Source organism: Electrophorus electricus, unplaced genomic scaffold (genome assembly GCF_041902795.1).
Source record: "Electrophorus electricus isolate QZ-2024a unplaced genomic scaffold, ASM4190279v1 Scaffold66, whole genome shotgun sequence".
Lineage (NCBI taxonomy): Eukaryota > Metazoa > Chordata > Actinopteri > Gymnotiformes > Gymnotidae > Electrophorus > Electrophorus electricus.
In genome coordinates, this window is record NW_027658783.1 from 105,667 (window position 1) to 121,524 (window position 15,858).

The 15,858-nt window shown below is 42.4% G+C and overlaps 1 protein-coding gene across 1 annotated transcript; it reads left to right on the forward strand.

The window, feature by feature from the left end:
- Positions 1 to 4,517: 4,517 nt before the first annotated feature.
- On the forward strand, positions 4,518 to 5,803 carry LOC118240469 (cyclin-dependent kinase 5 activator 1-like). The gene is made up of 3 exons (XM_035521134.2): positions 4,518 to 4,778; positions 4,950 to 5,072; positions 5,279 to 5,803. The coding sequence occupies exon 3, from the start codon at positions 5,330 to 5,332 to the stop codon at positions 5,801 to 5,803; it is 474 nt and encodes a 157-aa protein (XP_035377027.2). The 5' UTR covers positions 4,518 to 4,778; positions 4,950 to 5,072; positions 5,279 to 5,329.
- Positions 5,804 to 15,858: the final 10,055 nt, after the last annotated feature.

The following is a 15,858-nucleotide window of genomic DNA, read 5'->3' on the forward strand; positions in this document are numbered from 1 at the left end:
AGAAGGTCTGAGTAGCTAGCCTAGCTAAAGCTATGTTTGATACGTTTTGATACGTCTAACGACACTGGCATTGGAGTAGCTTTATAGTTGCTTAGCTAATGTCACAGAATTAAAAGTAGAATCAGAAGGAAATGTTGAATATTGTGTCATTGCACCAGCCATGAGGCATTAAAGTGTCTGGACAAGAACATAGCTAGCTAGCTAACTGGCTTAGATCACTACTGCAGCTCTCACACCTCGGTTTATTACATCATAATAGGTAATGTGGACTTTTTAAGGACCATTGTTGTGTCTGATAACCCGTTCAGAAAAGGTGTTCTTGATGAACCGATACTGAAACACTAAAGAGATCATCCAACATTGAACATATTTCAGTAGACACACTATTGGAAGAGCTGCTGAGGTTCCTGAGCCATGAATGTCCGGCCTCCAGCATCTACTCTGGACAGGTACGTCACCGCCTTGCACCAGGACGCAGAGATCCATGAGCATGACTGAGATGTAATTATAACTATATACACCTCATTAGTCTGATGCTAATGAGCACACATGCACACCTGCCGTCCAGTTCTTTAACATCCATATCCATCACCTTGATTTATCTTAGTAAGTTGCTGCTGAAGCTCTGTCTCTCTTTCTCTCTTTCCCCATGCCTCCTTCCCTTCCTGTAGGAGTGTGGATACACCACTGGCGTTGTTGTCTGATGCACCTCCTTTGGAAGAGGACACGGTCGACTGTCAGAACTGGCAGGAGACAGTGGAGCCGCACACACTTGCCTCTCTCGGCTCCCGGGAGATCCAACGGCAGGCTGTCATATATGGTAAAACAGCAAATGTGGTGCACAGCAACTGACTATAAAAGACAACTCCCAGTACACAGTTAACATGTAAAATGAAAAAAAATATTTACTGATCTAACTTAAACTAAATAGCTACTAAATCTTTAGAACATACAGTATTCTATTTATTATGCACATATGATAATTCTATCCTGACTCATGAAAATGTGGAATTCTGAATTGTGTAACGTTTGTAAAAAATTGTAGTGACTTTGCTATATCCTCTTCCTCAGAGCTGTTCACAACGGAAGCATCTCACTTGCGGACTCTCAGGGTTCTCGATCAGGTGTTTTTCCAGAAGATGAGGAACCTTTTGACCATCGAAGAACTTTCCTGTATCTTCCCCAACCTGCCCCAGGTCTACAGTCTTCATGGTCAGTCTCTCTGTGTGCGAGCGTGTGTGTGTGCGTGCAAATCCGCTCCATTTGTCTTAGTGTGTTTTCAAACCTTTCTGAAGCCTACTTGGTGTCTAAATCATAATCAAGATTAAAGAAGTGTAAAACCCACCCAAACTGGGAATTTAAGGACAGAACAATATCTGCTATCGGCACCATGCCATTACTGTGAGCAGGTATGGACTGAAGGCTGTACATGTTGTTTCTGTGGTGCCTTCATGACACAAGTAGAGTGCTGTTGCCCACTGACACAACTTTCTAACAAACCACATATACACTGGCTCGCTTAAACAGATTCTGTTTTGTGGTGTTGCATTTGTGTTTCAGCAAATCTGTGTGAGTCCATGAAGAGGCTGAGGGACTCTCCTATAGTTCAAGGCATCGGAGACATCATGGTGTCTAGAGTGAGAGCTGGCTAGTGTTACTCCCTTTCTAGTTCACATCATCTTTTGGTGCTGTCTAAAATGAAGGGGTTGTTCTGTGTAGTGTGGGATATACTTGTTGCTTTACTTGATATGTCAGTAGCTCATGTGTTTGTGTGTGTGCGTGTTAGTTTGAAGACGCTGCAGGAGAGGAGTTCCAGGAGCAGGTGTCTCACCTGTGCAGTCAGCAGAGTCAGGCACTGGAGCTCATTAAAAATAAACGCAAAGACCCGCGTTTCGCGCACCTTATACAGGTAACACTTTTTAGAGGTATAAAGCCTTGGACAAACCTACAAACACTAGAGCTTCTGCCATATTTGTTAGTGGGCTGGGTTGTGAATTGGTTGACCCATATTTTGAATTGGAGACTATCCAGTCTTTTATATTTGACTTTTATTGCCGCACATAATTTTAGTGATGCTGTTTTAGGTATAAATTGGTGTTGCAGTCAACAGAATCCACATTTGGACTTAGATGTCCTTGGCTCATTCATGTGTGTGTGTGTGTGTGTGTTAGGAATGTGAAGCCAGCCCTCACTGCCGCCGACTGCAATTAAAGGACCTTCTAGTGTCTGAGATGCAGAGACTCACCAAATACCCCTTGCTGCTGGATAACATCATCAGACACACAGAAGGCATGTATAGAAACACTCACATACAATGTATTGAACCATGAAAACACTTCAGTATACACACACATACCAGCTTACCAAGGAGGCAAGCACACACACCCTTTCTCCTGGATTAACACTAGTATGTGCCCCCACAACAGCTGGTTCTCCAGACCTGCAGCCATTGCTGAGGGCACAGGCGTGCTGCCGTGGGATACTACGAGCTGTCAATGAGGTCGTCAGGGAGACGGAGCACCGGCGACTGCTCAGCCGTTATCAGCGCAGGCTAGACTTGTCCCCTCTGGAGAGGCAGGCCAGTCCTGTCGCTGCTCAGTTCAAGGTACGGCCATACTATGTATCCACCATCTGCCTTCCAAACAGCTTCTCTGGTCTTGGAGCACCTGATCCAGAGTATGAATTATTAACTATATTCTTTTTCTATGTAGAATCTGGACCTGACCACTAAGAAAATGATCCACGAAGGACCGTTGACTTGGAAAGTTAGTAAAGATAAAGCTATAGGTAAGAGATCATCACAGCTGAACAAATCACTGTTCACTCTGGGGAATGCAGCTATTGAGAGCATGGTGCTATGCTGACTTGGAGTTATTCGGTTCCCTGCTACCTCACACATGACATGGTCTGAATAACTGTGTGTGTGTGTGTGCACCTGCATCTGCCTGTATGTTCATACGTGTGTATGCACATGTTTCAAGGACTTTTAATATGAATGGATGCTTTCAGTGATCTGTGTGCAAGCTTGCATACATTTTTGTTTTTCCTCTTGCAAATGATTACTTGACAGGTCCATTCTCACTCTGTGTGTGTGTGTGTGTGTGTGTGTGTGTTCCAGACATTCATGCTCTGCTTCTCTCAGACCTGTTGGTGCTACTCCAAAGGGGTCCAGGTGACCGTTTGATCTTGCGATGTCCAGCGCGCTCACTGGGTGGGGTTTGGGGTGGGAACATGCACCTCAAAACCACCTTTTGCCCCGTTGTTCGCTTGGATTCATCTCTTGTCAGATCTGTGGCTACAGGTATATTTGTAGTTATTCTTACAGCTATGAATAGCCAGAATAGATGAATGGGTCTGGAATAACTATGTCTTATTTTATTTTTAAAAAATTAAGAAGCCAGTTAGAAATTGCATGTGGGTTAGTTTGAATACATTGTTTGACAACCTGCTATTCTCTATCAGATAACAAGGCCTTGTATGTGATCAGTACATCAGAGAGACAGATATACGAGCTGGTGGCTGGGATTTCCTCTGAGAAAAACACGTGAGTTTGTTTTTTTTCCTCTCTCTGACCCACCATCTTGTCATCAAGGTCAACCAGTCAGCACTGCTGTGTCTGTATTGTGATAACATTTATGGTGTCAGGCCATTTATGGTTTAAATTACAAACCAGGCATCCAGAAGTATAGAAACCAAGCCTTAAGTGAAGTAGATATTGTGCATGAATTGATAACCATTTGAATTTCCCGCAAAATCAGCTCAGAAATATGGCAAGTATTTCTTTGAATACTTTGCCCATATGTTCAGATGATTTTAACAACATTGTGCTGTTGTAGAAATTGGGACCTGATGTCTTTAGCGATGTTTCCACAGATGGAAGAACCTGTTAGAAAAGACCATCTCCTCGGCCTCTGGAGGCATTGAAGCCACCGAGCAAGGATCAACAGCTCCGTAAGTACTCAGGATTTTTAAAGTTTTCTAATGCTGCTGTAATGCTGTTAAGAGAAGGCAGAATTTCAAAGATGCACTTACAATTATTGGACTCCTGACATCTCCTCTAGGTCTGCGGTTCTACGGTTGCACGGTAATCAGGTCGGTCGTCTAGGTAAGCCCATGTCTGTTTTTGTTTGTATACAATGTCATAGGATTTGCTCTCCGTAGTACTTATGGCTGATGCCTTTGGTCCCTAGATGGCTCCCTAACAGAAGAGTCTGGTTCTATAGAGAGAGATTCACAGTGTGATAATGAAAATGTTCTCACACCTACTATCGCAACTGACCAATCAGAAGCCTACATGCATACTGGTGGGCAGGGTTATGTGGGAGGACAAGCTAAAGTGGCTCATGCTGCTCTTCAAGATGGTAAGAATTTGTTACACTCCGTTACACAGTCATTGTTGCACTATGATAGTTAAACAGTATATTTCTGGTGGTGGTGGTGGTGTTTTTATAAATAGAATTTTAGCAGGCTCAGATATTTACCAACTTTTTTGCACCCTTTGTGTTCTGCCAGTCAGGACACTAAGACTGTTGATCCTTGGATCCTTGGATCCTTTAGAGGCTGCCAGTCAGAAGCAGAAAGTGACATCATTGTCCTCACAGCAAGAAGGGCAGGAGATGCCTTGCCAGTCACCAAAAGGCCGTTCACACCTGGAGATGCTGAGGCATGAAACGAGGCCCTGCCAATCACGAGCAAGCATACGGCAGCGCATGATAAAAAATGTGGATGGAATCTTTCAAAGAATGGAGGGGCTGATGAAAAAGCTGCATCAGCTTAGGGTAAAGTGGATATATTACTCACTCTCTCTCAAACACACACACACACACACATACACACACACACACACACACTATCATTGCAGCTAGCTAGCACTTTCATGTTATGTTTTAAAAGAATAGCTTTGTGCACTTGTGAGATCCTGGTTAACTCCTTTTTTTTCATTTTCATAGGAGATTGAAGCAGACCACGGTAGACTGCTCACAATGGTGAGAAAAAAGTTACCTGTCAGTCAGTTCAGATGACACCATCCATGGGTCTTCCTCCATTATCAGGACACCATCTATTTATCTTGGGTAAGTGTGTCAAAGAAGCAATTTATAAATACTGGGGCTAAATCTGTTTAATGCTGTACCACAATTCTTTTTGATTGTACCAAACAAAAAGATCTAGTCTGGAATCACTGGGATAATTTGGGGTTGAGTTTAAATGGAGCCCACTGTCATCACTCATAATCCGGTTTCAGTTGTGAACTGTCTTTTGTGTTGTTTCTTTAACCCAGTCCCCCACTGCGAGTAAGCCTGAAAGGCTGGGCCAGGCCAGCACTGAAAGCATGCCTAGACTGCTCATGCAGTCCTCCACCAACGAGCTGCTCACATGCCTGGGTGTGTTCTTGTGCCGGCGTTGCTGCCTGCTGAAGGACCTGATTGCTGACGAGCCTGTGCAGTGGCTGCGCATTGTGGACCGCTACGTGACACTGACAGAATGGCAGGAGCAAAGCTTCCTCATTCCAAGCACCGTGGTCTTTCTCTACATGCTGTGCCGCGACATCATTTCAGCTGAGGTGGCCACCAAGGAGGAGCTGCAGGCCGTCCTGCTCACATGCTTGTATGTGTCTTGCTCCTACATGTGTGAGGAGATCAGCTACCCAGCCAAAGCTTTCCTGGTGGAGGAAAACAAAGGGGCCTTCTGGGCCCGATCCCTGGACATTGCTAACCGCATGAGTGGCAAGATGCTGCAGATTAACAATGACCCGCAGTATTTTTGGCAGGTCTTCACTAACCTGAAGAACAAGATGGTTCATTAAAGGATTAAATAATAAAATATTTTATTAATTAAACATTTTGTTAAAAATTAATTTTAGTTAAAAAAAAACAAAAAAACACATAACTGCAAAGTCAGTTGTTATAATGTGTGATGTAATTTCTCCCCACCTAGTGTTATTACATCTCCTAATCTTACCAAAAATGTGCCACTTGATTTAGTTATGTTAACTTGATATCAAAGATGTCAAAAGCAGCTTTTAATGTCAGCTGATGCTTATTGGCATAAGCATTTATAAATGTTCAAGCATGTTTATGTCAATTGTCATTAAGGGCTTATGTTGGAGTCATCTAGCACTCTGAACAGTGCCCTTCAGTAATGTTACCCAAATTTCTTATCTGTACCATCAAATGAGCTCCACTAGACCTAATCTGCCATACGACAGCACTCAAACACTGCCAGTTTGAAGTGGTTCTGCTGTGCCCCACAACTTTAGATATGTCTCCCTATTCTGAGGGAAAACATTTATTTTCAGAAAATGAATTCTATACTCAGCTCAGCAGTGAGAATACTGTGAAGTAAGAATTGAAGCCTGAACCAGGCCTAAAAGCTATTTAACTTTGTGGCTCAAGGTGAAGATGCTCTGACATGCAAAACAGCTCTCTGATGTATCGTGGTTGGGTGGAATGAGTCTTTGATAACTAAGATTGTAACTAAGATTGAAACTGCTCACTGCACTACAACAAGTACACAAGGTGTAATGAACTTGCTATGAGAATGATCTCAGTAAGTACCTCAAAAAGGATAGGCTCATCATAATGCATTAGCTAACATTCGGCACTAACGTTAGAAACATTAGAAAACGTTAGAAAACGTTTTTTTTGTAATGTTGGAAAAAAGATGTACAGTTCTAACAATTTATTTAAGATGCCACACCTTAAACATTTAAAGTTATTGTTATATACAGTATTATAATGCAAAATAATTTTAAAATGTTATTACAATGACATCTCATGAACTATTACACAATTATTTTACAAGGGACAGACTGATTGACTAAATTTAAAATTAAGGAAAGCTTAAACAAATTTTAAACAATACAGAAACTATACATATAGAATATAAAAAGTTAATAAAAACAATCACAATAATAATAAGAATAAGAAGAATAATAGTAATAATACAAACAAGGATGACAATAACAATCACAATAATAATAATAAAGCCAGTGTCTTCGGCTTTTCTTCTTAGGCTGTTCAGGCATGGGTTCTCCACTCATGTCCACTTCAAAGTGCAGCACGAAGCTGTTGAAAATTGGAGTAGAGAAGGTCTCAGTCACATCGAACTGTCCATCAGGCTTCAATTCCTCTCGCAGAGTCGGACAGAAGAGGGCTTCCCACAGGCGCTGCTTGATCCTGCGGCCCAGTTCCAGGCTGTAGGGCTTGGCCTGTCCGGAGGGACTTCCAAGTTCAAGTTCAAGAGGTTTTATTGTCATTTCAGCTATATACAAGTACACAAAAAAAAACAAGACAATGTTCCTCCAGGACCATGGTGCAACATAAAAACAACAGTGTAACAGACAACATGCTACACAAGTGCAAACAGTCCAGTATACTGCAAAATGTCATTAAATAAACATTAAATAAACAATAATAAATATAGGACAGGACAAATACAAAATACAAAATGAGTAGACAGTGCAATTTAGTACAGTACACAGTACTGGGCATATGTAAAGCGAGTTGTGCATAGCAATCAGTGATATGCTACCCTGAACATAGCAGTCACCGGTAGCAGCCAGAACAGTTCAGAGTACAGTGCTGGTTTAGTACAGTACTCTAGCAGCAAGTAGGATAATGTGCAAGACTGCAACAGGAGTGCATAGTTTATTTGTGTGACGTTTGACTTCAGCACTAGTCCGATGCAAAACAATGTGTGAGTGTGTGTATAGATATGTATGTATGTATGTATGTACGTACGTATGTATGTGTGTGTGTGTGTGTGTGTGTGACTGTCTATAAGTATGTATAAAAGTGCCCATTTTGGAATCTGAATTGGAATTGGAGTTAGCCAGAGTTCAGGAGTCTAATGGCTTTAGGAACGACACTAGCGTTGATTTTGATTCTAGCTACAGTTCTAGTAATAAGCAGAGTTACAACTCTGCATGCAAAGTCACTGAACGTTTGACTGTTAATTCTGTAGCAAGCATAATTGAAAAAATTACATGTCCTAAATGCATGTGTCGTAAATACATTGACATTAGTATTTTTAATTAATTTCTAACATTCGGAGACATTCAGAGGTGTTTCTATTAGGCCCAGAGTCTGCTAGCTCTCCACTGTCTAATTACTCAATGAACCTCAATGGTCTCCCAATCACATCTTATCTAACGGTTAAAGATCTTGGAGTTATGGATCCCACTCTCTCGTTCAAAGCTCATGTAAATAAATAATGTTTCTAGGACTGCCTTTCTCCATTTTTAAATTGACTTTATTAAGAAAATTCAATTCAATTCAATACAAACACTCCATCACAAAAACCTCACAAACAATATCTACCAGAGGACACAGACTACCTTCACTCTATACATTAATAATTAACAATACAATTTACATCTGTAAATTACGTATACATCCATTTATATGTCCAAAAGAGTCCAGGGAATTTTTCCTCTCATATCAAACGTCTTCAACCTTTTTAACTCACACACAATCTGTTTAAAAACTATTTCTGCAGGTATTATACATTGCTCAATAATCATCTTCCATCGTGTTTTCCAAATCTTCAAATTTGGCACACAAACAATCATCCAACAAAGGTCCTTCACATTCTCAGTCAAATTCTCATTAAACACTCCATACATAATACTTTTCCTGTTACGATCCCATTTAAACCCAATACCTTTCATTTTCTCCCAAATTTCAATAGTCCTTGTGCACTGCAGTAATATGTTCTATCATTTCATCGGCTATGCAATTTTACATCGTACCGGCAATCTTCCAACAGATATAAGCCATGCAGTATCTCGAACATTTTCCGAGATACTTTTAGACTGTACATTTTTAACACATCCAATGTGTAGTATAATGTACTCTGTATTATTTTGTACTGAATGCACTGAAGGTTAGTGTTGCTGTCATGTGGTAATTATTATTACACATTTTAATCCAAACTGTGGCATCGGGGGCTAGTAATAAATCTTCCTCCCATTGTCTCGATGGGAGAGTAACTGTGAGATTTGATTTCACTATTATTTTGTATATCTTAGATAATAGGTTTTTTGTATTAAGAATATTTGTTTATAAATTCTGATATGGATGTAGATATCGGAATTGATTTTTGAACACATAGGTGATCTTAGCTGATGGTATTGTAGGAACTGGGGGCTTTCTATACCATATTTTGGGGCTAGTTGTGGGCATGACATGAAAGAAGTCTTATGATAAATATGTTTAAGGTGTGTAATGCCTTTTTCTATCCAAGAGGTAACGTTTAATATTTTTGTTCATGGTAAAGTCTGGATTGTTCCAAATGGGAGAATGACTAGTTTGTGTGAGTGTGGAGTTTGATATCTTGTAGAATTTCCACCAGATTGTTAGTGTCATGGCCACCTTCAAACTGTTGAAACATGGATATTTTTGAATATGAGTCTGGGCACATTTGAAACACCTGCCGCAAACATTACTGACATTATATCTTGTTTATGTGATTGGCTGTGTTTCTCTAGTCACAAGTACTTTTTGATTTATTTATTTTTTAATTTGGTAATTTTATATATAACAGCAACAAATGACATCTTAAGTTTTATGACAAAATGTGCAAACAAGCTGGCCTGAGAGGTGTGTAGCGGGATATGACTCAGTGCATCTCTGGTGCAGCTTTTGATGAGTACAGTGTCATGAGTGTGTCTGTCCAGCAGTGCAAAGAGGGGATACAGCTTCTTCTCCCAGAGCTTTCCAATAAATATGTAGATATGTTAGCATGATATAGAAAGACAGCTGCCCATCCTCATAGTCTAGGTACATGCCCACATTCCTGGGCAATTGTGTCAGGGCCAGAGGGGTCTCAGGCTTGGTGCAGGTGTACAACTTCTGAATGCTCCTCCAGAGCACCCAGAAACCCTCATAGTGGGTTTCTCAACTTGCTCAGACTCAAATCTGAATATCGGCGTCTGAAACATCTTGGAGAGGAACAAAAAACACAACACATTTGATTAAATTGTTCTGGTCACCGGGACCGGAGCTCAACCCAGTGGTGCAGGTCTTGAGCTCATCTCTGGTAAAGGCTACCAGTGCACTGAAGGGGTCCATGCTCTAAACTCTGGGATCCCACCGGACTGACGCGTTGGGAAAGCGGTTTCTCTGTATGCCCAGTCATGATGAAAAGATTGTGAATCTTTTATGTGAATGTTTACGTAAATATGAGATTTTACACTCAGAATGTAAATAAAGGTAAGCAAATGAACACATTGTAGTTGATGGTGTTAACAATACCCAGCGTTAGCCTACTTGATCGAATAAACTAATATTATTAACCTATTAATAATACAAAAAAAAATCTGTATTAACAATTTACTATTTGCCATACAGCTCTGCCTTGAGATCTGAAGTAAATGACCTTATGTAATATAGAATGTAATGTGAAAAATAAATTCTGTAAATTCTGGCTTTAAAAAAGTTCTTTCAGTGTTACTACCACCTGTTGTAGATCGACAGTCACACACCCCCTCTGACAGCCGTGCTGGGCGGTTGAATGGGGTTTGTGTGCATAGGATATACTAATACTGGACGCTGCAAGCAAACGTGCAGCCACATGCTCTACGTCGGCCCTGCAATGAGTTGGGGAGTATACTTCAGGAGGAGAGAGAAAGCTTCGACTAAGTGCATCCTCACCTGGGCACACTCCACATCATTTCCCCTTATGGAACATCCATACCTCCAGGGCGCTACGTTCCATCACTCATGCCCAGCACAGCACATACTCACCTGGACACACTCCTCACCATGTCCCACTCTACATTCCGGAGCTCCAGACCTCCAGGAATGCAGCGCACCAACCGACCCTTTAGGGACCACACTTAAGCCCCCCTCCTCGGGCTAAACCTCTTAGATTGGATCAAGGGCTAATTTTCAATGGATCGCAGCAACGTAGCTGCTCTGCCACTCACAAGAACCTGGCCCAGAATCAGGGCATTTAAGGTCAATTAGCACCAGGTTCTCCACAAACATGCTTTGCAGCTGAATCCCTGGTCCGTTCACATGTGTCTTTGCTCACTGGGGTCCCCCAGAGGGGAGTCCCTGCCTAATTCAGACCAACCAAAGTGCTGCGGTATTGTTATGTAAAGGGAGGATTCTGATTTGGAGGCGTTCAGTCATAATCCCACATGCACCAAATGTCTGAACCTGCGGTTCCTCTCGTACTGAGCAGGATTACTGCTGCAACACCACACCATTAGTAGGGTCAAACTAACCTGTCTCATGACGGTCTAAACCCACCTCACGTTCCCTGTTAGTGAGTGAACAAGCCAACGCTTGGTGAATTCTGCTTCACAATGATGGGAAGAGCCGACATCGAAGGATCAAAAAGCGACGTCGCTATGAACGCTTGGCCGCCACAAGTCAGTTATCCCTGTGCTAACTTTTCTGACACTTCCTGCTTAAAACCCAAAAAGCCAGAAGCCCCACTTTCAGAGTCTGTATACCTACTGAAAATGAAAATCAAACGAGCTTTTGCTGTTCTGCTCCATGGGAGGTTTCTGTCCTGCCCGAGCTCACATTAGGACACCTGCATTACGCTTTGACAGGTGTACCGCCCCCCCCCCCCCCCCCCCCTCAGTCAATGAGAACATTTTTAATATCTGTGGGAAAAGAGGGAGAAATGTAGCCAACAACTTTCTTTTTTAATGTGCAACACAGTCAAAATTGTGAACTCATCTACATGCAAAAACCACAAAAAGCCTTTACAAACTGGAAACTCTTACTGCATAATTAAAACATTATACAACTTAAGAAAAAACAACATGAAACATAAAACATCGGTAAATATGAGAATTCAAACAACAAAATGAACCAAGCTTATTCAAACTGAGAAGTAACAGCAGTAACTCTAGGCATGACCCATGGCCTTGAGGACCTGTTCGGCAGCGGTGTGGTGGGCCTCCTCCTCCATGTTGTTGTTGTTGGGGCAGGGGAGAACTTCGGCAGCACCGCAGAACGACTCTGATAACCCTGGTACCAGCACGCTGTAGTTGACACAGAGTAAGCCATTGGTGTTGGTGTGATAGTGCACGTCGTAGATTGGCACGCCGAACCCACACAGCTGACACATCTAATGCAGGAGGTGCACAGCATTGCACGTCCGCGAGAAGCGCTGTGGGCGGGGGTCGTGGGAGGTCGCCCCCACCGACTGGAAGCACCTGGCGGACAGGTGTAGGACCCGGAGAGGCGAAGGCGCCCACTTCTTCACGCTCGTCATGTCTGCACTTGGAGCTGCCGGAGAACCAGTGGGCAGTGATGAAGATTACTCGTATAAACCTTACTCATATAAACACCACCTGGATTGGCTTTGGCATATTCAGGTGGATTTGGGCATGTCATCCAAAGCACACAGAAGCAATAATCTGTTAATACACCATAATTCTATAATCCCAACCGATCAAAAAGAACACATAATGGCAACTGAATAGAGAAGGCATCATACCGTACTGAGTCTGCATTGTCTAGGGTGTTGGAAATTCAGGTTACTGGCCATCATAAATACATTCCAGGTTTACAGTTAATGAGAGGGAGTTTGGTACTCTCTCTCCATCCATCACTACACCTACAAGACAGTCTGTAAGGAGGCCAGACTCTAAGTGATGTGAAGGCGTTTACTCCAGACCTTTTTGTGTATTAAATGGGTTTGTTCTAGACCTTTGCTAGCTCTCTAGTGCAGGATCTAATAACGTAATGACAAACAGCTGGCTGAGAAACAAGCAGCCATGGGGCCAGTTACTCATGGTCCCGTTAAATAAGAGGATTCAGAACAAACTGAGCAGTTATTACTGTATAGTTCATCCACTGATGTTAATTTCTCAGATTAAAGATGTGGTTTTGCATCTTAATCTCAATGGCATTTTTTACATTTAAAATGCTCTGAGTTAGACTACAGAGTCAGTACAGCATATGTGTGTGTGTGTGTGTGTGTGTACACATGTGCATGTATGCATGTGTGTGCATGTGCATGTGTGTGTGTGCGTGTGAGTGTGTGCGCGTGAGCACGAGTGTGTGTGCGTGAGTGTTTGTGCGTGCGTGCGTGTGTCTAATTGCGCACAAACGTTTCTTGTGCAATGTGAAAAAAGAAAGAGCTAGACAGAAAAAGAGATGGAGATTGATCAAACAAGGAGAGAGGACCTAGCTAAGCTAGGACTAAGGGGAATGACTTCAGGGCAGAGGTGGGTGGATGAATGGCTAAGATGATGGACTGTTGGATGGACTGATGGTCTTCAGTGTAGACCCAAAACAGGGCCTTAAAATACAGCCTTAGGGGAAACCCACTTAAAGACAGGCAGGTGAAGGTTGTAGGTCACATGCTGAGTGCCTGGGTCACACTCCCCTTAATCAGTCAAATTAACCTTCTTATCTATTGCTTATTATTGCAATATCTTACACCTGCCAATATTTTGAATTTGTTAAAGATTATTGATGCAGTTCAGCTCCAATCAAAATGACAGGAAGTGACTACTGTCAGGAAGCCCTGAACACACACCTGTCATAACCACGGCCACGATTCCAGGATAAGCAGGTCATTTTCTGCCTCTGCATATTCAAGCATATTTCAAGCTCTGCATATTCTGCAAGTGTTCTGCAACACACTCCTGTCTGTAGGCTCACTCACTCGACACACTGATCATATGTACATTACAATGGTAAGCAACCAACAACATGACCCCTCAGTGGCCATGGAGATGATTCTGGTGACTCATCAGGTGTGAGTTTGTATTGCACATTGCACAATCCAGCCCTTACGAATGGTCCATGCCCCATTTGCATGATCATTGGCAAGCAAAAGACAGGCAGGCAATTTGAGTCTCACCATAATTTCTGTTGGATTTACAACTTTAAACCAAATTGCTCAGTGTTAGGTCTGATGGAATTATAAGTAGAAAAAAGAGACAGAGCTTTTTAAACGTGGATGCATGTTTTGTTCTTAACTTAAAGGTCCCCTTCTTTCAGGCCTCGGCATAGGGTAAGCAGTGCAGTGTGGGAAATGTACCATAAATCCCCTAAAAAAGAAGGGTAAAGAAAGAAAGAAAGAAAGAAAGAAAGAAAGAAAGAAAGAAAAAGCAAAGGACCATTGCCTATTTGTTATTAACCTTAAACCCAGGCAAGACTCTCCAGTATGGCAACTTTGAAAACATTGGCCCATCCCGTTCCTGAGTGCTGACACCTGCCTGGTGGCCAGGTCAGACATCAGTACACTGGTTGGTCAGTAACAGTGTGCCCACAATGGGTTATTCATTTGCCGTGACATGGAGACCCCTCTGTCTCTCATTTAACTCCGGTTCCAAAGGGCAGGCAGGCTGGGTGGACAAGCCCTCATGAACAAGGACCTCCGGTCATGCGATTAATCAGTGGTGCAGCAGAAGCCTTCTGCCTCTTCAACTCCAACTCCAACCTTGTTATGTAGTTGTTCATCTAAAGGCATATTATTCAGTAACTACTGTGAACTATTCAGTGACGACACTGAACCTTCTGAGAAAGATACGGAGGTGAGGAAGGTAGGAGACTGGACCTACAGGCTGGTCCTGGAAAACTTACATCAGGTTTATTCCCTTTTTCAGCATCACACACATCATGCTTAGCAACCAAAGAACTGATACACGTCGCACTTAGAAACCAGAGAGCCAATACATACCGCGCTTAGCAACCGTAGAGCCGATACACGTCACGTTTAGCGATCAGAGAGCCATTACATGTCGCGCTTTGCAACCAGAGATGCTTGTTTGAGAATGTAATCAATTTAGGACTACATTGAAAAGATTAACATCATCAATATCAGCCTACAATGCCTTGAACTCTTAGCAAGTAGCACTACTTGTTCATACAGTACTGCTACATTTTGCTGTCACTTGACAAAATCCGCTCAATTTTAGAGAGTTCAGACTTTGCGTGTAATAACGCTTCAGATCAGCCTCGTCTAATCGGCACTAAGACAAGCGATCAGATTCACGCTGTAGTGATGTCACTGTTTAATTATGACATCACAAACCAGAGTGGTGTCGCTATGGTGCGATGTCCTTGCAAATGAGATCTGTGGGTATACGTGCATGTGCATGTGTCAACATGACTAAATGTTGCATTATTCACACCGAGTCCAAACATTACTACCACCCCCCAATAGGAAAGTAGGAGTTAATTCATCTGAGTATTTGCTCTTTAATTTTCACTCTCTCCCACCCTGAACTCATCTCCAAGGAGCCAACCCAGAATATTTCCCATGACCCCCCTCTCCTGCCTTCAAAGCCCTGTACCCGAAAGGCAAAAGAAACCCTCGACTATTTCAGCTGTCGAATCACGGCGAGAAGCAGTCAGAGCCCGACTCTGATATGAATGGGCACGTTGATGTATGTCGGGAAGACTACGGAAACTTCTAGTATGTTCAGATTTCAACAGCAGTTTGTGTTTGGAGTTGCAGGCCACACTCGGCTGTGTTTTGGTCCTGTCCAGGACCCTGTCAGCAGTTCACACAGACATACGATTAATGACTCTGGACACACATACAACTCACATATATACACATACACATATACAAACACACAAATATTTCCCTTGCAAAATACTTAACAGTGTAGTTATGAGAATTGAAGACCTGCGATGGTCTGTGCATAAATGCTTCTAGAGCAGAACCAATCCAGAACTGCGCAGTCGAGAGAGAGAGACAGACTGGGATTCAAAACTGACCCTATGGGTATTTCAAGTCCTACTGAAGAGTGGCTGCCAATAAGCATTACACAGTCATGGAGCAAATGTGAATGTAGTAGTGTCATCAAAAAATAAGTGTTTCCTCTCTTTCCTTCTCTGCAAATGTCATGAACTTCCTCTGCTCACATACACACAC

What these genes read in the sequence shown, in the direction of transcription:
- LOC118240469 (XM_035521134.2), top strand. Translation starts at nt 5,330, where the DNA reads ATGCCTAGACTGCTCATGCAGTCCTCCACCAACGAGCTGCTCACATGC.